Source organism: Miniopterus natalensis, chromosome 2 (genome assembly GCF_054644295.1).
Source record: "Miniopterus natalensis isolate mMinNat1 chromosome 2, mMinNat1.hap1, whole genome shotgun sequence".
NCBI lineage: Eukaryota > Metazoa > Chordata > Mammalia > Chiroptera > Miniopteridae > Miniopterus > Miniopterus natalensis.
Window position 1 is genome coordinate 95,791,142 of NC_142082.1, and position 26,830 is coordinate 95,817,971.

Consider the following 26,830-nt stretch of genomic DNA (forward strand, 5'->3'; position numbering starts at 1 on the left):
TTTACCCATTCACCCACTGGTGGATATTTAGTTTGCTTGGCTGTTGTGAACAATGCTCCTATGAATATGGATGTAAAAATATCTCTTCAAGGCCCTGCTTTCACTTTTTTTTTATATATCCCCCAAAGTGGGATTGCTGGGTGATATTGTAATTCCAGTTCTGATTTTTTGAGGAAGTACAGTACCATTTTCTACAGCAGCTACATCATTTTACCATCCCACCAATAGTGCACAAGGGTTCCACTTTCTCCATTGTCTTTATCTTTTTAACTTAATGAATGTTCCTTTTCAATAAAACTTCAAAAATATAAATATAAATAAATCACCTATATCCTACCCGACACTAATCATTAACATTTCCTTTTCTCTAATTTTGAGTAAAAATGTAAATGTGCTGAAGGATGCAAGTACTATTTTGAGTCCTAGTGCTAGGCTGACCTCTAGAGGTATCACTGGTATGCGACAACCACTTACTAATGCGCTTTGAACTAGAAGGTTCTTTACTATTTACAGTGTAGGGCTGAATATTGTGGCATATGTGAGGCTGCTGAAAGCCAGTTGGGAGTCATATAGTTTTTCTAGGGTTTTATGTATGTCTTCTGCAAAACTTGAGGCAGAAGTTTTTTCCAAATACTCCATGAAAAATATTGCAACTAGTCTAATTAGTCTAACATTGCCAGATGGCTGGGCTTGATTGTGGCATATGGCTTTGTGGATCTTAAAGGGAATGCAAGGGGTTTGTTTGAGTGTGTCTGAAAGCTCCTCCTAGCCTTTAATCTGGGTTCCCCTCAGGACCCAGTGTGCAGCTGTCCAGTGCGTTAATATGCATCCGTCCCCTCTGCCTGTGTCCAGCCCAGGGGGAAAAGGGCCTTGAGGCCAAATCACTTAGGTAGATTCTTCATTTGAGTCTAATTTGTGTGAGGCTATTGGGTGTGGCTGTTGCATTGCTGGCTTTTTGTCCCTACATGGCCGCCTTCTTCCCTGCTGCCTAGGATGTCCCAGGGAAGGTCTAAAAACAGTAGGTCATCAAAGGAACAAGAGCCTCCCTTGTACTGCCATTGATTTGATCTCATCTGACTCAAGACATTTGGAAGAAAGTCTAAAAGTTTGCTTTGGCCTGTTGAAGCTTAAAGAAGTTGCCTTTGAGCACATGAGCTATTCAGGGCAAAATTGTTAATCATTATGTTATTGGGCTTTGGCATTAAAAACCCTATCTGAGTTCAGCAGAAAACAGTTTTGTGAGGTTGGAGGCTAGAACTTTAATGTGTGGTTTTTTAAAATTTATTTTAAATTTAACAAATGACCAGAAGCAAATATGTCACGATTGGTTGTTGTTAATTCTTGATGGTAGAAATATGGGGATGTTTATTATTCTTTCTCCATTTTTTTTTAAATTTCTCAAAATAAGTTTTGAAAAGAAAATAGTTCTAGAAAAGGAACAGGGTACTCTGATAAATTTCTTTCTTGTTTCTCTGTGATAGCAAATACTTATCAATTGAATTAAAGTGATTTTTTGTGTGTGTGTAGTGGCCACAAACAGTTCTACAGAGATATGAACACTTGTATTCTGCTTATATTTATTGGCAATGTAGTTAACTTTTACCAGTGCCATTGATTCCTAGGCTTAGCTGTTGCTGCAGGTCTAATCTGCATAAATCATATAGTTCAAAACTGAGCAGTTTAGATGTGTTGTCATTTCCTTCAGCCCATAGGCCCATTGAATCTCCAAGCAAAGTAGGTGCTAGGCTCTTTCAGGTTGTCAAGGATGAAAGTACTCAGATTACATCTGTCGATGAGGATCATTTGTGAGACTGTGAGGGAGTAAGGAATACAGGAAGCCATAGCTGCCACAGAAATGGGACATTGTTCAGGGATACCTGAGCCTCTGATAGTCAGACAGAAGCTCTGCTAACTCGCAGTAGTTTGGGGGGGGGGGGGGGTTGTTTCATAGCAGGTCCTTGTCTCAGGACCTGCTTTTCTAAGGTCTACCATTGTGACTCTGCCACTGGCTGTCCATCTGTTGCTCAAACTGCCCTTGACCAGTCTACTTTCTAGGTCTTTATTTCAAACTGTCCAAGAGGGATGAGCTGATTGGTTGGCCATGTGCCATTAACACAGGCTCCCACTGGGCTGCCCTCTGGAGCCAGGCTGCAGGTCTGCTTGTACACAGCTGCCTTTGGGTCAGCTTCCCATCTTGGCCCAGTCTGGGAAGTCACAGTATTGGCTCACATGGGACCCAGCCTGTTAGTAATGAAATTGTGAAAGGAGATGGCAGGTTTGCTGGGTACACTGGGTCTCCCTCAAGGGAACACATGAGCCCTGTGGTCTAAGTTCAGGCTCAGCAGGTTGGGACTCACGTGTTAGCAGCATTCATGAGGAAGTGGATGCAAGTTCCTCTCTTTGTAGTCTCTTCAGTATATTGAGTACCTTGAATCTTCAGATTTTAAGGCAATAAATTGTGCCAGTTAGTCCTATAAATAAATTCCACCAGATGGAGTTTTCTTTTTTAAATGAGAGAGCAATCATAATTTCGCAGGAAGAGTCAGGAAGAGGAAGAGGTTCTTATTAATATATTTAAGAGAAAGAGTTCGAAGATGGTTTCCATCCCATCCTGCTCCAAGGGCGAGTTTGTAACCAACTTGGGCCTTGATTTCTGTGTTACCAAAGTGAACAAGCTAGACTAAAAAAAGGAAGCATTATTTGTGTTTTGATGCATTTCACTGAAATATCTGTAGTTGTTTTTAAGGCTAAGTTTATTAGATTCCGGAATTATTTATATATCTTTTTTCTGAATGGGCAAAACTAGGAAACAAAAGAGCAGACATTAGCATTAACAATCCTAACATCAGTAATATTTTTGTTCCTGTACATGTGAACAAGAACCATAATGAAATCACTTAATAATTATATAAATTTATTTGTATAGTATAGCTCATATTCACATTGAATTACAAAAATGAAGACAGTGAATATTTCCCTTTTCTCATGAAATATAAACTATACCAAGTATCTAGGAATATTAGACTTTAAAGAAACAATCTAGAGTTTAGTTTCTGACAATATGGCAAAGCAAATATCATGAAAATTCTTTCAACTTGAAACACTTAAAAATATGGAGATGTACATAGTTCATAGTTTCTTTATAATGCATAGCTGAACTGACAAGAAAGTAATATAAATTCTCAGAGACCAGTCTGAGAGCACAAAACCAAGGGATGTGTGAAAACTACAGCTGCTCTAAGTATTTTCCTATCTTACTAATCTGGACCTTTGGTTCTAACAGCAAACCTTAGTCTGTAGATGATGGGGGATCAAATTGGAGATCTCGAATGATGCTAGTATTCAAAGGGCTACATTGTTAGTGAAATGGAGAACTAAGAAGAATATAACTCATCCATGTGTGGAAGCTCATCTATCTTGATCTTGACTCTGGTGGAGAGGAGAAAGAGTTTCTCTGAGAGTTTATACATAAATCAGCCCTCTTAGAGTTTTGAAACCCAAATTCATGTTACCTGTGTGATATTAAAAACTCCACGCCAAGAAATTAAGGTTAGTCCCTTGGTTATTAGTGTCTCCAGTGCCTGTTAGAAGCAAAATACATATTGTCTCCAGAATAATGTACCATTAATCCAAGACTGAAAGAATTCCCACAGATAGAGTTCAGCTCACAACCAAAAATCACAAAACACATGAGACCAGGTATTATAAGCACAGTGAACTGACCTGAAGTCAGATCTGAAGATACTATTTAGCATGTAATTCAGGAGATGAAGCAATGGAAAATGTGAAGTAGTTCATTAGAGGTCTGAAAGATTTAGAGAGACTAGGGAAAGGAGAAATTTATGAAGACATAATGATTTAGATTTCATATTAACTACAGACATGGATCCTCATTTTAGAAGAACCAAGTGTCCTGAACAGCCTAAATACAAAGGGTGTCTCTTCCTAGATGAATCATAGTGAGACTATAAAATGCCAGGGAACACAAAAAAAGTCTGAAAAGTAGCCAGAAAGAGAAGACAGACTGTCTATAAAGGAATGACAAATTGATAACAGACTTCTTAATAGCCAGTGAAATTCAGAACATGGGGGAATAATATCTGCCAAGCACAGAGTCAATCATAATCAGGTTCTCTCTGTTTTGTAAGCATAATTTTGGACAGTAATTTTACGGGAAATTTATATACATTCCATATTATATGTCTTTTACACTTTTCAAAAACAGAAATGGTAGGCAGAATAATGGCTCCCCAAAGATGTACAGGGTCTAATCCTGAAACCCGTGAATATGTCACCTTACTTGAAAAGAGACTTTGCAGATATAATAAAGTTAAGCATATCAAAATGGGGAGATTATCTGGGTGGCCCAATGTGATCACAGGGTCCTTATGGGGGAAAGAGAGAGGCAGGAGACTCAAAGAAGGAGGTCTGATGATAAATGCAGAAGTTGGAGTAAAGGTGGAAGAGGGCCATAAAGCCAAGGAAAGCAGGTGGCTTCTAGGATGTAGAAAAGGCAAGGAACAGATTCACTTTCAGAGCCTCCCGGAGGAACACAGCTCCACCAACACTTTGATATTAGTCTACCTGAGATTTCTAACCTCCAAACTATAAGATGGTAAGTGTGCGTTATTTAAGCCACTGAGTTTGTGGTAATTTGTTACAGGAGCAATGGGAAACAAAAACAACAGCTTTATTGAAATATCATTTATATACCATGCAATCAACTTGTTTAAAGAGTACAATTAAATGTGTTTTCATTATTATTATTTTTTTAATCCTTATTGGGAATATTTTTTTCCATTGCTTCTCAGAGAGAGTGGAAGGAGGGCGGAGAGAGACAGACAGAGAGAGAGACAGACAGACATCAATGTGAGAGAGACACATAGATTGGTTGCCTCCTGCACGTGGCCCTGGGACTGGGAATCGAGCCTGCAACCAAGGTATGTGCCCTTGGCTGGAATAGAACCCAGGACTCTTCAGTCCACACATCAACACTCTAACCACTGAGAAAAACTGGCTAGGGCTGTTGTTTGTTTTTGTTTTGTTTTTGTAAATGGAGTTTTTAGAGAGTAGAGGGGCGCAGAGAGAGAGAGAAACATTGATGTGAGAGAGAAACATGGATGGGTTGCCTCCTCACACACTCCGACTGGGGATTGAATCCAAAACCCAGGCATGTGCCCTGACTGGGAATCAAACCCACCACCTTCTGGTGTATGGGACGATGCTCCAATCAACTGAGCCACACTGGCCAGGGCTTAAATGGTTTTTAGAATATGTATAAGATTGTGTAATTATAAAAATTTTTGAAAGATGGATCAAAAATATGTTGTGAAATGGAAAAGAAATGATCTTTGAATCATATGGAGCTCTCCTCACTGTGGTAATTTGAATAAAAAATGCATCTGTGTTCGGGGAGGTTTGCTGGACGTTACCAGAAACCCTAGGACTTGGAAACCCTTACTTCCCCTTTTTATCTTAGTAGGGTAACCTTTTCTTGTGACCCTTTTTTCTGCAATTTCCTCGATGGTGTATAAAATAATATCTCTTTACTGGCACTTAATCATTTCTTTCTTGATCTTAGGTATCAAACTGATAAATCTTAAATTTTGAATCTTACTAAGACACTGTACAATACTCTGTACAACTAATAGAAGCTTCTTGATGAACTGGCTCAGAAGCCACAACTGAAAAATGACAGCACACGTGAGAGACCAGATATGAGCACAGAGAGCTGAACTGGTCAGATTTGAAGACACTATTTTGCATGTAATTCAGGAGATGAAGTGATGTATTCTTGGGCTGAAGGACTTTGACAACTTCAAGATAAAAATCATGACATGAAATCATGTAAAAATTATTTGACTCATTGGCAGAAAAATCTCCACAATTTTTTGGAAAGCATGAAAGTTGCTCCTTAGGCAAGCGTGTGTGTGTGTTTGTGTATGCGCTCTACCTTGCTTATTTAGCCCATCATGAATTTTCAGCAGGACTGACTACATAATTTGTGTTGCCAAGTGCAAACGCAGATGTGGGCATTTGGCTCAATATTTATTAAGAATTTTAAGATGGTGACAGCAGAGCGTTATACCCAGCACAGGTCATACACCAGGAAGCTGGTTGGTCCTGATTAGAACATACCTTCTTTCAACCTTTCTCCCCAAGGACTGACTGAGGGTAAGGATGAAGAACTCCTGCTTTCTAGTTTTACCTCCCATCGGCCTTGTTTTATCCTTTCTGAAAAAAAAATTAAAAAAATTTTAATTGTAAAATACCCACAATTTACTGTCATCATAATTTTAAGTGTACAGTACAGTGATGTTAAATACATCCACGTTATTGTACAACTACCCATCTCCATAATACTTTTCATCTTGTAAAACTGAAACTCCACCTATTAAACAATAATTCCCCTCCCCTAGCCGTGGCAACCACCCTTCTACTTTGTGTCTCTATGGGACCTTATATAAGTGGAATCATACAGTATTTGTCTTTTTGTGACTGGTTTATTCCATTTAGTGTAATTTCCTCGAGGTTTATCCATGTTGTAGCATGTGACAGGGTTTCCTTCCTTTTAAGGTTCAGTAATGTTCCATTGTATGAATGGATCCCACTTTGTTCATCCATTCATCTGCCTGTGGACATTTGGGTAGTTTCTATCTTTTTTTAAAATTGATTTTTAGAGAAAGAGAGGAAGGGGTGGGGTGGGGAGAGGGAGAGAGAGGGGGAGAGAGGGAGAGAGAGAGAAAGAGAAACATCGATTTGTTGTTCCACTTATTTATACATTCATTGGTTGCTTCTTGTATGTGCCCTGACCAGGGATCGAATCCACAACCTTGGAATATTGGGACAATGCTCTGACCACCTGAGCTACCCAGCCAGGGTCTTGTTTCTGTCTTTTTACTATTGCAAACAATGCCTTTATGAACATGAGTGTGCAAATATCTGTTTGAGTCCCTGCTTTCAATTTTTTTCGTTAGGTACCCAGAAATGGAATTGCTGGATCATGTGCTAGTTGTATTTTTAACTTTTTGAGTAACCACCAGACTGTTTGTCACATGTTTTACATTCTTACCAACAGTGCACGGGGTTCCAGTTTGTCCACATCCTTACTAATACTTGGTTTATTTTCTCTTCTTTTGATAGTAGCCATACTAATGGGTGTGAAGTTGCCTATCCTTGTGGATTTGATTGGTATTTCCCTACTGATGAGGGATGTTGTCTTTTTTGTTTTAAAATTTGTTTTTGAATACTCACAGTGATTATGCTCTTCTTTTTAGAAAAGACATGAAGTTGCTGGAGCAGTCAGGCTCTCTGAAAGGCTCTCTGACCTCAGAACAGCAGCTGTCACTCATCACTGGTTGCTCGAATATTCAAGAAGCAGTAGAGGGCGCTATGCACATTCAGGTGAGTTAAGGACCTGTGCTCAATTCCGTAAGGGCTGGAAGAGCCGTCTTCCTACCTTCTTGGAAGAACAGGGGAAGAAAAAAGGCAGTGAAAAGTGTGTACCTCTTGCCCTGGCCGGGTTGCTCAGTTGGTTGGAGTGTCATCCCATACACCAAAAGGTTGTGGGTTAGATTCCCGGTCAGGGTACGTACCTAAGTTGTTGGTTTAATCCCTGGGAGGCAGCCGATTGTTTCTTTCTCTCCATTCCTTTCTCTCTAAAATCAATAAAAAAGAATACTGTAGGGTGAGGATTTAAAAAAAAAGTGTGGACCTCTTATATCTTGAAGGTCAGAATTATGATTTTTTTGTTGTTGTTAATCCTCACCTGAAGATATTTTTTCCATTGATTTTTTTTTTTTAGAGATAGTGGAAGGGAGGGAGGGAAGAGAGAGAGGGAGAGAGATCAATGTGAGAGAGACACATTGATTGGTTTTCTCCTGCATGCATCCCGACTGGGGTGGGAGACCAAACCTGCAACCCAGGTATGTGCCCTTGACTGGGAATCAAACTCACAACCCTTTGGTGCATGGGCCAACACTGAGCCACACAAGCCAGGGCAGAATTATAATTTTTGTGATAGGAAACATTATCCTCAAAACATCTCCCTTATGGGTTCTCTTTAAACTACTGGGATGATGTTATCTTTCAGAGGTGTTAGGATTTTGAGCAAAAATAGATTTTCTGGACAGCTAACACTTTTGTTTTATTTTCCTATTGAATGAGAGATTATATTCCTTTTTTAAAAAAATTTAAAAAATTTTTCAATTATAGTTTACATTCGATATTATTTTGTATTAGTTTTAGGTGTATAACATAGCTGAGAATTTGGGAACAAACTCAAAAGATTGAGCACATGTGTTTTATGGCCAGCTGCTATCCTGAGATTCAAGTCAAATACAGGAAATCCTAGGCTCTCAACTTTGTGGCTCTAAAATTTCTCCAGTTCATCTAACAAATGTGTGTCAGAATGTAAGCAGGGACCTGTTTTCTAATTCCTTAACTTTTTCTAGTATGTTTATCTGTTTTATGTGGTGAAGGCTGTGTAGAGTTGAGGAGTCTTCAGAGGGATCGGAGGCTTTTTTAATTCGCTTTCACATGCCACCTGTTTCACCCCTCACTGAGGTAGTGGTGGGGTTGTAAGAGGTCCTGCTTCTAGAGAGTATGGAAGCTTTCCAGCATGGCCTCAGCACAGAAGGCTCTTCACACGTGCTTAGTGTTTAAGAAAGTGTGTGCTTCTTACGTTGCTGCTGCTGGAGACGGAGACACAATTTATGTCCAGCAATCCTCCCCAAACACAGACACTGCGAACCGAACCTCCCGCATGGAGGCGGTGGTTGAGAACACAGACTTTTAAGTCAGGCAGCTTTGTACTGAACAGCTGCGTGACTTTGCCGTCATACCCCGCGCACTGGGTGTTTATGAAGAACCGTCTGTGTTCATATCTAAGGAGACCCTAATGTAAGGCAAGGCTCTGTTTTTCCAGTGAGAAGATTAGAACAGTCCTTTTTGGGGTCTATTTGATACGTAATATTTACATGATGGAAATGAAATATAATTACGCATATAATGTGATCTGAAGTATGAACATGTGACCTATCCTGGTAATATTCCTAATTTCACATTTCACATAAACACTTTTGTTTGCACTCTTAACAGGACAAACACAATCTGATTCCAGTGTTTGTTCCTGTTAGAATGACCTTTTGAATCTCTTTTCTTAGCAGAGTTTTCCAGAGCACATCTTTGCTTTCCTCTGAGATGTTTGCTGCACAGTTTTTAAAAATCCATATATGATGATGGCACTGGAAGTTTTATCTTCACTCAGCTACGAATTCTCAGACCTGTAGGTGTTTTTTTTCTCCCTGCAGTGGTACGCTTGTGATTTGTAGTCCCACAATATAACAACTTGCTGTGTTCCTTTTTTTAATAAATATGATCTTTATAAAGCTTATTTACAAATTTTGCAGCCCTAGCAATTATAAATTCATGCCCCAGGAATCATTAATATGCCAATGTTAAATTTCTTTGTCTCCTGGTTCCATTTTAAAAAATAGATTCTGTCAGATGGTTTCTACACTAGCATGACTGAATTAGTTTAGGTTAATGCTTCTTCCCCAAACAGTATATTATTTTTCAAAAAATGGAGAACCTCAACAATATAACTCTAAAATGACTTGAATATTAAGCTAGTATTTCTTTTATGGAATAATTTTTGGGGAATATTCTAACTTATAATGCATATAAAAGTACTATGCTTAGCATAGTACTTGTCACATAGATAATGCTTAATAAATTTATAAAATAAATTATTTTATAATGTAGCCATCTGTGTACAATTTTGGCAATAAACAGATGATATGGGACAATATAAGTTGTTCTATGTGTAGTAGGTAATAAAAACTGCTCTTTAAGGCCAGTCTTTGTTTCATATATTAAATGAAACAGCATTTATTGTGCACAACTCTGAGTTAGGCAGTGCTGGGAGAGGACACTAGAGAAAGACGATGTAAGCTCTACTAGGCTTAATTCCTGTAAGAGACTGTGTTCTTCACAAATGGTTTAAAATTTCTTGGAAATTATATTTTAATCGTTGGAAAAGAAAAAAAGAAATAATTTGTACTCCTAGTACCACAAAGAATAATGGGGAAGGAAGCAGTTCAGACCAGGAGGATTGGTAAGGGTTAATGAAGGTGGGGTTGGAGCCCACCTTAGCCTTTGACAAGTGGATTTTTGGAGTTGAGGCCGGGGCAGAGGTGGGGGACAGTGTCTCAGAGAGAACTTGAGGTACCTGTGAGTGTGGTCCAGTCAATGTGAGAAGAATGGCAGTTGGAAAGGTGGGGAAAGGCTGGAGGTTAAGTGGAGCCAAGTGGGGAATGCTAAGTGCCAACCTGAAGAGTTACTTAGATGATATGAGTTAATATATATAAAGTGCTTGGCATAAAGCAGCGCTATTTAAGTGTTCTCTTCAAGAAATGAGGAGTTTGGGTTTTATTCTATATCCTGATTAGAATCCTCCAAGGAAGGTGTTTAGAAGGAGAGTGAAAATAATCAGAAGAAAAAATTGGTAAGGAAAAAAAACAGGACATTTCATTTCCATCCGTTGCCTTGCCTGATTTTTGGGGGCATGTTTACACATTTCTCTATCCGACGTGCAGCAAATTTAATTTTCCAAATTTTGCAACTAATGCATATTTCACTTTTTTACAAAACAAGCAAATAAAACCCCCAAATCAAAGCCTGCTTAATATTATACCATGTGTTTATTAAATTATATTAGGTTGCTAACAATTTAGGAATGTTAAAAATATATTTTAAAGAAAAATAAGGCTTAGGAAAATACTGATTAGGTCCATTATTCAAAAAGTCTTTTAATATTTTTTTGTTTGTACTTCTTTCCATTTCTCCTATTTATTTTCTCTCTTTCTCTAACATAGTTGACATTATACTGTTTAAGTAGTATTTTATATTAAGGTTTTTATTTAAAACTTAGAATTTTTCTTACAGCATTATTTACCCAGGACTCTGTCAGATAGAAGAAGTATAATTTTTGAACTGAAAACAGTTGTTATGTTTATCATGTGATGTTTAACCTAAGAATGACATTAAAGCTGAAGGACTGAAAGGCCATGGTCACCTGTTGGGCATCTACTCACCAGGCCTTGTTACGCTTCCTTATCTTAGGGCCCAGAAACTTCTTGCTAGCTGTACCTTTTTATCAATTCTTAGAACTCCTTTTTATGATTTATAAAAAGAAAAGTTAATCTAGGCTCTTTGGAGACATTTTTTCTTATGAAAATAAAATTATCATTACTTTAGGGAGTTGTTCAAAAGCAGGAGGCAGAGCTTGTGAGTTAACAAGCGAACAAAACCACGTTGCTGCTACTGTTCTTCAACGACAATTAAATTGTAGATGCTGCATCCCCAAGGGTGAAAATCCCAGAAATGTGAGTGTAAATCTCCATGATTGATTTGTCTTCTACCCAAACCCCAGCAGGCAGGAGCATGGGTCAGAGTTTCCTAATACTCTGCTGAAGTGTGGCGTTGTGCAAGAATGAAAACCTGAATTGCTAGAACTTAGTGCAACTTTGAGATCAAATCTTGCCTGGCAAGAAAACCTACTACTCTGGAAAAACAACTTTATTCTGAAAAGCCTGTCTAAAGCATTGATGCTTAAAGAGCATTAAGGCTCATTAGCTGTGGTACAGAGGCTTTATCTAATCTCTGGAATTTAAGCCTTGAGACTGCAATAGCTTGTAGGAGCCATGGGAATGGCTTATAGAATTATGAAGTTTAAGTGGAATATCCTTACACAAAATCTAGACAACAGCTGAAATCTAGAAGTAAAAATTATATTATCCATGCAGATGATCAGAATTTGCATCAGCACATTACTTTTAACACTTAGAAAGTGCTAGTCATTTTGATAAGGACTTTAGATTTTGTTAGTAATTACAGGAAGCTGTATTCATAAATACTAACACCATTTTATTTATTTATTTTTTTAATTTTTAAAATATATCTTTATTTATTTCAGAGAGAGGAAAGGAGAGGGAGAGAGAGATATAGAAACATCAACGATGAGAGAGTCATTGATCTGCTGCCTCCTGGGGCATGTGCCCTGACGGGGAATCGAACCCTGATTGCCTGGACTCTCAACCACTGAGACACACCCAGCCGGGCTACTAACACCATTTTAAAATTTACATATTTCCTTAAAGGATGGGAGGTTGGTGGACTTTCATTTTGGTTCACTGATGCTCAGAGTAATCCTTCTTTTGGTAGGATGCAGGTGCGGGTGGAGGTAAGGGGTGTTCAAGTAGCAAAGGGCATGTGGGATGCCAACCCTGAGAATATATATAGGAGTGTACATTGAAACTAGAATTTCATTTTTCCTATTCCATGTTTTTTTTTAAAAAATTATAAAGTCAGATTTGCTGAGGTATAATTTACATACAATAAAATTCACCAATTTTACTGTTCAGTTCTATGTGTTTTGGCAGATGCATACAATCTAGGCACCACTATCACTTTCACGCTTTACAGCATTCCCATTACTCACTGTGCCCTCAGTGCCCTTTGCAGCTACTGTCCTCTCCCTCTTCCCCAGGCCCTGGCTGCCCTCAGTCTATTTTTTGCCCCCATAGTTTTTCCTTTTTCATAATGTTACACAAAATGGAATCATACCATATGCAGTCTTTGAGTTTGGCTTCTTTCATAGAGTAAAATGAATTTTAGGTTCATATATGTTGTTGTGGTTATCAGTAATTTGTTCCGTTTTATTAATGAGTAGTATTCCACAATTTGTCTGTCCATTCACCAGTTGAAGAACATTTGGGTTGTTCCCAATTTTTAGCAAATACGAATAAAGCTGGTGTAAACATTTGTGTACACTTTTTTGTTTTTAATTTTTAAATTTTATTTTTGTTTAAAATATTACAGTTGTTCCTTTTTCTCCCCAATGACCCATTCCACCCCGTCCCATCCCCCTCCCCAGTCCCTCTCCTGACCATTGTTCGTGTCCTTGGGTTGTGTATATATGCATATAAATTCTTTGGTTACTCTCTCCCCCTCCACCCACCCGCCCTCCTCCATCCCTCTGACATTCATCAGTCTGATCTGTGCTTCCATGTCATTGAGTCTATTCTGTTCATCAGTTTATTAAGTTCTTTAGATTCCATGTATAAGTGAGATCATGTGATGTTTGTCTTTCTCTGCCTGGCTTATTTCACTTAGCATAATTTTCTCCAGATCCATCCATACTGTCCCAAAGGGTATGAGATTCTTCTTCTTTACAGCTGCATAGTATTCCATGGTGTACATGTCCCACAGCTTTTTTATCCACTCATCTACTGATGGGCACTTGGGCTGTTTCCAGATCTTAGCTATTATAAACTGTGCTGCTGTGAACATCGGGGTACATATATTCTTTCTGATTAGTGTTTCAGGATTCTTAGGATACATTCCTAGGAGTGGAATCACTGGGTCAAAAGGCAGCTCCATTTTTAATTTTTTGAGGAACCTCCATACTGTTTTCCATAGTGGTTGCACCAGTCTGCATTCCCACCAGAAGTGTGTACACGTTTTTTAAAATGAACATTGTTTTTATTTCTTTTGGGTAAATACCTAGGAGTGGAATTGCTTGGTATATGGCAAGTATATGTTTACCTTTGAAAGAAACTAGAGCACTATTTTCCAAAGGGGCTCTACCATTTGCAATGTAGAAGAGTGTCAGTTGCTGTATATCTTGGTGTTATGAGGGTGGTTTTTTTTTCCTCATTCTCATAAATATATTTAGAGGCATCATATTGTGACTTTCATTTGCATTTCACTAATGACATTGAGTGTATTTTCCTCTGTTTATTTGCCATTCATATCATCTTTGGTGTAGCGTCTGTTCAAACCTTTTATTTATTAAAAAAAAATTGGATGGGTTTCTTATTATTGAATTTTGAGATTTCCTTATGTATATATTCGGAACAAAAATCACTTACCAGGTATGTGTTTTGCAAATATTTTCTCCCAATATTTTTGTTTTCCTGATAGTGACTTTTGAAAAGCAGCAGTTTTTAATTTTCATCAAGTCGGGGGCGTGCAGGAGGCGGCCGATCAATGACTCTCTCATCATTGATGTTCCAATTATTCATTGCTAGTATGTAGTAATATAGTTTATTTTGTATATTGATCTTATATCCTGTGACCTTGCTAAACTCACTCATTAGTTCTAGTAGCTCTTTTGTAGATTCTTCAGAATTTTCTGTGTAGACAGCTATATTTGTGAATAGAGTTTTATTTTTTCCTTTTTAACTGAATTTAACTTCTTTTTTACTCTGTTGTTATGAATTTTATTGGTTTATTTTGGAATGTTGAACCAACCTTGCATGCCCATCATAAACCTCATTTGGTCATGATATATTATCCTTTTTATATTTTTGGGGTTGAATTTGCTAAAATCATTGAGGCTTCTCACATTTATGTTTATGAGGGCTATTCATCGGAAGTTTTATTTTCTTGTCATTTCTTTCCTTTTTTTTTTTAGAGTAGAAAGGGAGGGGGAGAGAGAAAGAGAGAAACATCCATATGAAAGAGACACATCAATTGGTTGCTTCCCACACGTGCCCTACCAGGGCTTGGGAACAAACCTGCAACCCAGGTATGTGCCCTTGACTGGGAATCGAGCTGGTTGCCCTTTGATGAGCAGCTGACGCTCTACCACTGAGCTGTACCGGCCAGGGCTATTTTCTTGTCATTTCTTCATCTGGTTTTCATATTGGGGTAATACTGGCTTCATAAAATGTATTAGCAATTTGTCCATGTTATTTGTCACAAGGCAGGCTCATGTCATATTTTTGAATTTATGAGAATAAAGTTATAGTATTCCTTTCTTGTCCTTTTACTACCTGGGATTTTTATTGGTGAGTCTTCTTTTTTTAAAAAAATATGTCTTTATTGATTTCAGAGAGAGGAAAGGAGAGGGAGAGAGAGAGATAGGAACATCAGTGATGAGAGAGTCATTGATCGGCCGCCTCCTGCAGGCCCCCGACTGGGGATCGAGCTCGCAGCCCGGGTATGTGCCCTAACTGGGAATCGAACCCTGATCGCCTGGATCCTAGGTCGACGCTCAACTGCTAAGCCATGCCCAGCTGGGCGAGTCTTCTTTATTCCTAATACCTGTTGGTAATTTATATATTTTTCTCTTTTTTCTTTAATTAGTTTGGCTAGTGGTTTATGAATTTTACTAATATTTTCAAAGAACCAGCTGTTGGTTTCATGGATTTTTCTCTAGTTACTTTGCTTTATGTTTTACTGGTATCTGCTGTTAGCCTTCTTTCTTTCCTTCTGCTTGCACTGGATTTAATTTATACTTTTCTTTCTAGTTAAGATATAACCTTAGATAGTTGTTTGAGACCTCTATTTTCTAATGTAAGCATTTAATGCAATGCATTTCCACTGTTTTACCTGTATGTCAATTTGTTGTTTTCTGTATGTCTTGAAGTTACTTGTTTCTCTTCTCCCTTGCTATCTTCATTTGTGTTTCATTGATTTTTTTTTTTGTAGTGACATACTTTGCTATTTTTTTTCTTATTATATGCATTTTCTTTATAGGTATTTTCTTTGTTGTTACTGTGGGATTACATAAAATATCTTACAGCAATCTATCTTTTAAAAATTTATTTTTATTGTTGAAGGTATTAGAGATGTCCCCTCTATTTTTCTTTCTTTTTTTCTTTTTTTTCCATCCCCCATTGATTCCCTCCAACCCGCATCCTATAGCAATCTAATTTAACCTGTAACAACTTGACCCTGGCTGGTGTGGCTCAGTTGGCTGGGCATCATCCTGTACACCTGGGGTTTGCCAGTTCGATTTCCGGGTAGGGCACATGCCTGGGTTGCAGGCTTGATGCCCAGTAGGGGTCGTGCAGGAGGCAACTGATCGATGCTATGCTCTCGCATTGATGTTTCTCTCTCTTTTTCCCTTCCTCTCTATCTCTAAAAGTCAATTAGAAAAAATCTTAAAAAAAAGAGCTGTTACAACTTACTTCAACTGCATGGAACAACTATGCTCCTTTACACCTCCCTTTATGTTATCAATCTACCAAATTACGTATCTTTGTGTTTTGTTTGCATGAGCATAGTTTTGCAATTATAATTATTTTTATGCTTTCATCTTATAGATTGTACACCAGAATAAAAAATAATGTAGGCACCCCCAGTTGTAATATTACAGGTTTCTGAATTTATATATTTACCTTTACCAGAGAGCTATATATTTTTATATGCATTCATGTTGGTGTCTAGCATTTCAACTTGAAGGACTCCCTGTAGCTGTTCTTGTAAGGGAGGTCAATTGGTGATGAAGTTCCTCAGCTTTTGTTTGTCTGGAAAGCTCTTTATTTCTCCATTTTTTTTTAGGACAGTTTTGCTAGATATAGTATTTTTGATTGTCAGCTTTTTCTTTCAGCACTTTGAATATATATTCCCTCTGCCTCCTAGCCTGTATGCTGAGAAATTTCTGTTCATGATCTTACAGAAGCTCCCTTTCACATGGCCGGTACTTTTCTCTTGCTGCTTTCAAAGTTCTTTCTTTGTCTTTGACTTTTGACAGTTTGATTATAATGTGTGGAAGCCTCTTTGGGTTAATCCTAGTTGGAGTCTTTTAAGCTTCTTGAATCTGTATGTACATTTTCTTCCTCAGATTTATGAAGTTTCTGGCCATTACTTCTCCACATAAGCTTTCTGCCCCATTCTCTCTCTCTCCTCCTTCTAAAAATCCCATAATGCCTATATTCACATAGTGGTGTCCCATAATTTCCTTAGCTTTCTTCACTTTTCTTTTGTTTTTTATCTTCTTTTTATTCCTCTGACTTAATAATATCAAATGACTTGTCTTTGAGTTTGCTGATTCTTTCTCCTGCTTGGTCAAGTTTGTTAATCCTCTCGAGTGAGTTTTTCAATTCAGTTATTTTATTCACCACCTCCTGAATTTGTTTCTGTCTCTTCCTTCATATTCTCATTTTGTTCATGCATTGTTTCCCTGATTTTGTTCAGTTGTCTGTGTTTTCTTACAGCACATTGCGCTTCTTAAGATGATTATTTTGAATTCTTTGTGAGGTAATTCATAGCTCTTCCTTTCTTTAAGGGCCAATTTCTAGAAATTAATTTTGTTCTTTTAACTGGATTATGTTTCCCTGTTTCTTTATGTGCCTTGTTATTTTTTTACTGTGATTTGTGCATTAAAAAAAGCACCGGGCTCCTCTTCCAGACCTTATGTACTGGCTTCAGACAGGGGAAGACTTTCTCTAATCAGCCTGGCTAGTGATTTTTGGGGGTGGTTGGGGTGGTATTAATCCTTTTCTGGGGATGTGCCTTCTCTGGGCTTGTTCATGTAATTTCACAATTAGAGAGGTTTACTGAACCTTTTTCAGGAGATTGTCATCTTTTGCTCATCTGGTGGGTGTCTGTGTAGTACTGCAGGTTCTCTGGCACCTCCCCAAGCTACTAAGCTCCCTTTTGTTCTCAGTAGCCCCAAGCATCCAAAGTGTGCCAGTTCCCTATCAATGCTGAGTCAGTCAGGTAAGACAGTAACTAGTCCCTCAGGCAGCCCTGGAATGTTGGATGTGCATTCTACTCTTTTCTTTCCCTCCCAAGTGAGAAGCCATGAGTCGAGTGTGTTCTCCTGATTGATTGAGCTGTACTGCCTAGGGGAAGGGCTATTGCAGATGAAATACAGTAGCTTTTCTTACTCATTTCAGGGCACTTGTTCTTGGCTTTGTCCTCACCTGGGGTTACTGTGACTTCCTCACTGGTTTCTAGTTTTGTCATAAAGGCTTTCTGGACTGTATATTGTTAAGTTTCTGTCTCTGTGGGGGATTGAGGTTTGGGGCTTCCTATTCCATCATCTTGGTGATGTTACTCTATAAATTTTATAACAAAAAAAACACACCAGATATAGATATCAGAAGACACCATATTTCACAGCTCTAAATGAATCCATTTGTCCACATCCAGCTCCCATGCTCTTTCTCTACAGAGGTCCCTGAGCCAACAGAATGCAATCAATGAAAATCAGGTATCACTTAGAAACAATCTTGTGGCTACTCGCAATACTTTGCTATTATAAATAAAACTTGGTTAACCATCCCTCTATATCATTCTTCCATATTTTGAGTTACCTTTATAAGAGCAGGTTCATTAAAATTGAAATTACTAGATATCAGCCCCTTTCTGGCTCTTGGTGATGTATTATTAAGTGACATTGTAAATCCCCCTTACCCTCTTAAGGGCAACCTACGAAGACAATTTGATTCTAAGACTGCTAGTAGTTGGCATATAGATCTTTAAAATGTTTATTAAATTGATAAATGAAGACAGATACTTCATTATCCAAATTTGTAACAACAAACATGTCATTGTCCCAACATTTACATTCATAATGTGGTTTCTAAAATTACTGTAAAACTGAATGAGTGACACTACTTTCCCCTAAACTTAAAGAAAATGCAAGCTCAAATCTCTGTTTAAAAGGACACTGAACAGCTCTTTGGAAAGATCAGGTGATATTATAATAAAAACTGGAGAAATGACATAATATTGATTATATATAATATAGGTAGAAATAGAAACCTGTCTGTCCATCCATCTATATCTAAACATATCTTTTCATAGATAGAAACTTAATTGTCCCTTTGCTTTAAAAGTTGTGTGCTGTTAAAATAATGCCCAAAGTCAAAATAAGTGTCTCATATAAACATTTTTATTGTATGAAATGCACTAAATGGAATATAAAATACCAACTAAGGAAATAATTTTTGATGTTATCATTCAGTTAAAAACATGATAATTCCATTTGAAAGTAGCCATGGCATGCATATATAAGGCTTGGAAAATAGTAAATACTTTAGCAATTAAAATACTAGCCCCTGGTTATTTTTCCCAAACTGTTTTCACTTTTTGCATTGGTGATGGGTGGTCATTATTTATTAAGAACATTAGGTACTACGTATGATTCAGAACACATCATAGAGGCCTCCTTTTGTAAGAGGTATAATAGAAAGCATATGAAGGAATCTGTCAGATAACTCATATTAATAAAAATAAGGAACACCTGGGGCAAAACTCCATGTGGATAAAAATCCAGCGACCCCAGCATTCAGGAGTGAGTGCTGTGGAAAGCATCCCCAGACAATTTTTTTGTCTTGCAGCTCTCAGCCCTCCTACTGCTTGCCCAGTGGCACAGGCACCCTGGGATTTATCTGCTGACTCTGAACTGCCGTGGTCATGTTTATTTTCATTTGAAAGTCAATATTCAGAGACTTGTTGCCCAGTATACCTGTTTGAACAGTGGGGGGAAAAAATCAAAAGGCTTCTTTCAAGCTGGTGACTTTCACCTTTTAGGAGTTGGGTTGTTCAAGAGTTGCTGTGTCAGTCCCTGTTGCTTGGGAGAACTTCCTGTCGCTCTGAAGCCCTGGTTATTAGCCAGCAATGGATTGCACATTGTATGAAGGAATGCATCTTGGACCGTTGAATGGCTGTTCTCGTTGTTTTGGCTGAGGAGGTAGCTTTTCCTTTGACTAATGATAAATGTTGTGAGGGTGGGAGGGACGATATGTTTGCCTGGTTTAACATTTGCAAAGTGTGTGCATGGACAAGGGACCTCACCAGGATGAGGTGGTGTGGCCTTCCTGGACAATGCCTGTTTGTCTTACACCTTTCACACTTACTGAGAAAGTTTACACAAGCCTTCCCTTAACAGGGTCTCTTCCTGCTGTTTACTCCTACCTTGCATGGACTTGTCCTGGGGCTTTTTAAAAAATATATCTTTATTGATTTCAGAGAGAGGAAGGAGGAGGGGGAGAGAGAGAGAGAAAGAAACATCAACGATGAGAGAGTCATTGATTGGCTGCCCCCGTACACCTGCGACCAGGGATCAAGCCCACACCCAGGCATTTGCCCTGACGGGGAATCGGGAAATCGAACCGTGATCTCCTGGATCCTAGGTTGATGCTCAGTCGCTGAGCCATGCCCGGCTGGGCTGTCCTGGGGCTTTTTACATTTTCTTGCTTTGTTTACAGTTTTAAATGAACCACTAACTTAAGTTGGTAGGAAGTGCCACATAAGTTGGTAGGAAGTTGGTAGGTGGTAGGTGGGACTCTTCCCCCCCAAGGGTCCTGGGTTTTTCCCCATGATGTTGCGCATTGCCTGAGTAAGCCCTACAACACCCGGGGACCCCCAAGGCCAGCATGGATCTTCTTTCCTCTTGGCCAATGATCTACTGCTAATGGTAAATGCCGTGTGCTGACCCCTTACCATTTACTAGATCCTGTGTCATGTTCTTTATCCATAATGGTTCTGTTCATATCCAAAATGGCCCTGAGAGGTGGGTACTATTATTTATTATTTATTCTTACCTTGTTCCGCTCACCCCTCTGGCCTCCCAATCATTGTAACCTCCCTACCTCCATGTATTTTTGGTTGTTTTGTTTACTGCAGGGTCCCCAGCACCTAAACAGTGTCTGGCACATGGCATGAACTTGGTATTAACATTTGCTGATGACCAAGTGGATGATGTGTTTACAGATGAGACATTAATGACCTTGCTGAAGACTCCACAGGCAGTAAGTGGTAGAGACAGCACTTGATTCAGGTCCTTTATAACCTTCATGCTCTACAACCCTTCCAGGGGAAGGAGGGACACAAGGGAGTGCAGGGAGGCCTGGCCTATGGGGAGAGCCTTTTCCCAGAACCCCATGCCGTTCATTGCGGCCTCTGCTTTCTCTTATCTGGGTCTCTGCCCTTCCCCATTCCCTCAGCCCAGTGTAGGCCATTCTTTCGGCTAGACAGAACTTTCTGCTTTGCTATCTTGGAAGCAGGTGCAGTGAGAGGACTTAGCTACCTCCTGCCTCTTTTATTATGGAACTGGGAGAAGGGATGGCGAACTTTAGGCTGAAGGATGAGGCTTAATATCTGTCTCATTGCACAAGGGTCCAGGTTGTGAGAAGCTGGAGAAGACAGAACAGGAGTTCTGAGCTGGCTTGGCCCCAAGGCAAGGTGGCCCTATGCCTGATTCTTCAGGAGCTGAGTAAGAAAACTCCAAAATTGAGAGGATTGAGGTTGCCAAGGAACCCCTTCCCTTTACTGAGAGTATAGGAGGTCAGAGCAAGCCTAAGCAGGAACCTGCTGGATGTGGGGAAATACCGGAGAGGATTTCTCCAGAAGACCTTTTGGGGCTGGGGTGTTGGCTGGAAGGGACGTGGGAGGGGAGAGGAGAGTTTCTGTGTTTCCTGTGGACACCTCTGAGCAGCAGTACCTCATGATCTAAGCAAGGGGGCCAAGAGCACAACTTCTTCCCAAGTGTCTCCCTCATTCTTTCCTCTAGCTGACCCTTGAAAGTTGGTTTGGCTGTGGGAAAATATTACTAATGACAGTCATTTACATAAATGGAATTCCATGCAGAAATTCTGCATATTGTCAAATATGGATGGGGCTAGCTTTTGGTAATTGTTTTGATTGCAACACACAACTTTAATGTTTTTAGCTTTATTAATTCGTCACTTGGGGAACACGGCTCTCTCTTCCTAACTCAGATATCAGAGGAAAGATTACATCTCGTTTCCTGAGCACAACCTGGGGAGGGGGCAGGGCAGGTTGCCCTGTGAAGCTACTTGTTGTCAAGACCAGTGTGGGACTTGAGGTATGCTCTGAGATGACTAGGAGAACTTTAAAGCTGCTATTATGGCTGAAAGTGTAAGAAAAGATGGAAACTGTATTTTTACTACCTTAGAACTCCCACTGCTGTGTGCACTTCAGTGGAGCAGTTTTCAGTAGCTGTAGTCGAGGTCAAACTGCTGTTCTTTGTAGAATTCAGGACGTTATATCCATGCTTCTCTGCCTGTACGCAGATATTTTTATTAAATGCCTGCTGTCTCCCTAATCATAAATAGGGAATCTCCTTCTTTAGAGATTAAGAAATGGAAACTGATGTCTTTTACTGATAGCATCATGGGAATTGACCACTAAATTACCCTGCTACTTATACCCAGTTAACTTGATAAGATTTTGATACTTTCCTGAGATGTTGGAATAAGCGAGAGTCTTATTTTATTATATAAACAGTGATAAAAATGAGAAATGAAAAATGAATTATCTTGAGTCCTGTTACCCTCACAAATTACACATCTTTATCTTTCTTATTGTCTTCTCATGTAGAATTTTATGTATAATTTTATATTGTGCTTCCTCACCCCCACCTTACTCTCAAGGGTAACTACATTATGTTTGTATTTCTGTAATAGAGACCCAGGGTAGAGACCCTGGACTTGGGCATTGTCCCTGTCCTGCGTGGTCTCCTACCCTGCCTTCCCAGGCTGGGTCCTGGGAGATGACAAGGCCTCCTAAGGCTCTTCTGGCTTAAGTCCAGTTCAGAGACCTTAGGCTGTGACCCAAGGGCTGAATCCGGCCACATACAGTTTAAACGTTTTTGTGTGTGTGTTTGAATGACTCACTGATGTTTTAAACATTTTCATATGAAATGTAAATTTATAGCAGCTCTTTAGAGTCAGATTATCTGGCTACAGTGAGCTGGTCTGGCAACAGTTTGACTCTCCTGGGTTTTCATCTCTCCTTTATGTTTCCTTAATACTGAGGCCAAGAGGCTGTTGCCATATGCCATGGTTCTTGCACGGTTCTTCTTAGAATGGAGAGGATAGTGAAATATTTCTCGTATTTGTATCTCAATTAAAAGTTGGAAAACAAAAATCAGACTGAAAATTGAATTTTATATCACCTCACTTACCTCCCTTTTTACCTAAGTAGAATAGGCCCTTGACTTTGCTCCCCTGCCGCTCCCCTCCAGACCTAGATTTGACTCTGAAAATCCTAACATTTTGCCGGCAAGAAGAGACACAGAAGTGAGTCCAAAGAGGGGTCCACCTCCCAGATGCTGAGAACTCAGCTGGCTTCCGCTTCTTGCCCACTTCCCTCTGCCCAGGCCCATCAATATTGCAGATGTCATGGGATGCATCTGTTCCCCCAGGCAACCCAAGATCCACTCTAGTACTGACTGGGAACTGGGAGCATTGCATAGAGCCCAACCCCATGGCAGAGCTCAGCTTCCTTTCCTCACAGAGGGCTGCCCATGTGACCCTGCACCTTGCATTGGAGGACCCCCACCCTGCCCCCAGGCTCCTCAGAATTCTGTTTAGAGGAGAAGGCAGTGGAAGGAGAAGCTTTGACCCTAAGTAGCTACCCCTTGCCCCAACTAATAGCCAACAATTTTGGAGATAATGATAGAAATTACCCAATAAGGCTCTAGTGAGGAAGAAATGACTAACGCAGGTGAAGTGCTTAGACGAGCTACAGCGATGTGGTGTTAGCTGTGATTGTCCTTGTTATGGGGGGTGGGAAGGACTGCTGTAAATTTAGCTTCCTAATACAAGCTGTACTGTCAGTTTTGGATTTCCTTTCTCTTCTCATGTGTATGTTTTGTTTGTTTTAGTACATGGCTGTCACTAAAGGGAACAATTATATATATGTGTTCCATGTGTATTTAAGTGAATACATCGCTGTTTAGCACTGCTGTACACTTGGTCTGATATTCCTCCTCCTCTCCTCCTCCTCCTCTAGAGAGAGAGGAAGGGAGGGGAGAGAGAGAGAAGGAAAGAAACGTCGATGTGAGAGGGAAACATTGATTGGCTGCCTCTTGCACCCCCCCGCCGGGGATGGAGCCGCAACCTGGGCATATGCCCTGACGAACTGAACCAGCAATCAAACCTGTGCCCTTTCGGTGCATAGGATGATGCCCAACCAGCTGAGCCACACCACCGGGGCTGGTTTGATATTTCAACATAAGGACTTCTTTGATACCTGAGACAGCTTCTGTGTCGAGGGCAATTTTGTTTAGGACATTTTCCTTAAAGTGGGACTGTTGGGCTAGAAGCTGTGTACTCTAACTTTTAAAAATAGTTGTAGATCTTTTTGATTTCCCAGAGTATGTGTGTGTAATGGTTTCATGGTGGTTGTCTTGAGACTCTGGAAGAAATGAAGTTTGGGGTTCAGTATAGCTGATCTCTTCTTGTCTATTATGAGAACAATGAGTTGTTTTTTGGTGTCTTTCACTGGAGAAAGAGAAAATCCGTGGAGTCCTGATGATGTCACTGTTCTTAATACTGAGCACCTTGCAGGCTGGTGCATCCCACCCCAGGCTGAGTGGTCCTGGCTGTCCCCTACCTTGGCTCGGTCAATGGCTCACAGTGGCTGTCTGTGTACCGTGGGGGACACTGCTGCTCACTTGGAACAGGTTGGTGCTCCAGACTCTGCTCAACTTGTTGCCAGGGCTGAGCCTGTGGTGTGTTGGGAATGGTCGAGTTTTCCAAGGGCCAGAAGGGGTCCTAATGTTTCTCCTGAAACTGTTCTCATTTGCTGCTTCTCTGATATTGGAGACGTGGGCTGCCTAGTGGGAATACTGAATGCTCTCAAGATATTGGAGAGAGGAGAAACCCTGTTGACTAGGGAAGACAGATTTAGCTTTAAACCCAACTTCCAGGTACCATGCTGTTGATAGCCTTCTTGAGGACCATTAGGTGTAAAAGATTGAATTCAGTCTTAAACTTCTATGCTATGTAATGCATATTGTGACTGTCCTCTCAAAACCCATTCCACCTCTGTTATGAGATAGCATTTGGTGTAAAGGAGTGGTCTCAGATGTAGGAGTGGCCTTAGCTGTCTAGTCAACCAGGGGAGGATTCCCACCGCCTTGCAAGGCATTAGGCCCAGCTGATGACAGCACAGCTTTCTTTCAGGCGGTGGTGTCAGACTGAGTGGCTCAGCTGACTGAGAGGTGCCCTGGGACTGTGGGCTCTTTCTCCTGAGAAAGCCACAGGAAGAAGTTAAACATTGTTATGCTTGGCTGTGAGGACAAGGAATACCACAGTCATCTTGCCACTAGCCTGAGGCTGAAACAGATACAAGAAGGAATGTATAGCTAAGAGGTTTCCAAAGCAGGAAATGTTTCAGCCATGTGTTAATTGAATCATGTGTTCCTACTTTGGACTTTCTGTGATGTGAGCCAATCTGTTTCTTTATTGCTTAGGGCATTTCCAATTATTATTATTATCATTATTTTTATTCCTCACCCAAGGATATGTTTATTGATTTTAGAGAGAGAAAAGGAGAGAGAGAGAGAAAATTGATGTGAGAGAAACATCAATCGTTTGCCTCCTGTATGCGCCTCACAACCTGGGTATGTGCCCTGACCAGGAATTGAACCTGCAACCTTTTGGGGTGTAGGACGATGCTCCAGCCAACTGAGCTACCTGTCCAGGGCTCAAATTATTTTTGATTACTCATAGCTGAAAGCATTCTGACTAGTAAATATGATAACTGCTTGCTGACCCCAACTTGAACTTCTGAAAGACTTCCTGGTAATTGTACAATCTTATTGTAGGTTAAGGTCTGGGAAACTGCTTGTTTGTCTGCAGATTCATATATGGAACTTTAGAGTTAATTTGTATTTACAAAGGAGTGCTGGGCCTGAATTTGAATTATAGAAATTAAGAAATTGAAAAGAAAATACCTAAATATGAACTTTTTTCCTGGACAGCCAACCTCCTGAAGAAAGTGCATATACATTTTTAGACTCCCACAAGGTATTTTAGGCATGAGACCTGAAAAAGCATCAGAAAGTAAATTAGTGTCAAATGTCTGGTAGACACTGAGTACTTCTTGAGAAACCTCTGACGTGAGTGGAATTACAGCAGGGATGCTATCCACGAAAGTGAAGCTTATAATAAGTGCTGTCTCATTTTCTTATTTCATATTCATGTTTCTAGAAACCAGGGATAGAGTTCTCATAGCACTATAGACTGGAAAAGAAGGTAAAAGGAGAAAATAGTATTTGTGCCTCTTAAAAGAAGCCTGATGGGCCAGTTTCTCATTTGTCTAGTTGGTTAGCCAGTGGAGTGACTTACAGTGGCCATTGGTTTATGCTGGAGATTGTCGAAGGCACACCTGCAACACAAGTGTGTTAGGAGGGGATATCTGAACCAGAGTATTCACTGGTTACAAAACTGGAAACTTCTAGACATCTTTAACTCCTTTTCAAATTCAAATGTTACATATTTCATTTTAGGAAAATTCAGAATAAAAGAAAACAATCCTGTAAAGGTATAATACCTTTACAAAGTATTTATCTTTCTAGGTATTTTTAATATGGACCTTTTAGCATTTTAATAAAGTATCATAGTCATACAAAAAGATATTCAGAATAGTATAACGAAGATCTGTGTATACCCATACAATTTAAGGAAATAACTACAAATAAAGCTCCCTGGTGTAGCTGTCCTTTGCCTATAAGATATCAGGATATGAAATTTGTCACTTATGTTTTCTAACAGTGTCTTTTACTACATGTATACATTAGCTGTACACATATATAGTATTTGCCCTGTCTGGTTTATACTGTGTAGTTTTTTACTTTAAAATGTTATACTACTACAAGAGTTCTCTTGCTTTTTTACATTTATGTTTTTGAGGTTTATGCATTTTGATACATGTAACTAGAGTTCATTCATTTTCATTGCCCATGATTAATGCAGATATTCCACAACTTGTATATTCATTCCCCTGCCGGTGGGTGCGTAAACATTGTAAACTGTTAAATTATAAAGAATGCTACATTGAATATTCTAGCACCTTTTTTCTTATACTCAGGTGCGTAATTAGGATATGTAATTAAGCATAGATCTTGTATAGCTGGTTCAATGTCAGTTTTACACACACACACACACACACACATACACACACACACTTTGCTGAAGTACAGTCGTGCACTGCTTAATGATGGGGATATGTTCTGAGAAATGTGTGGTTAGGCAATTTTATCTTTGTGTGAACA

At 39.5% G+C, this 26,830-nt stretch overlaps 1 protein-coding gene across 1 annotated transcript in view; it reads left to right on the forward strand.

Annotated features, from left to right (window-relative positions):
• The window catches only part of CRYL1 (crystallin lambda 1), a 156,650-nt gene that overhangs the window by 23,133 nt on the left and 106,687 nt on the right, over nt 1-26,830 (forward strand). The window contains exon 2 of the mRNA XM_016203550.2: nt 7,278-7,404. Coding sequence (XP_016059036.2) covers nt 7,278-7,404 — 127 coding nt within the window. The remainder of the gene's footprint in view (nt 1-7,277; nt 7,405-26,830) is intronic.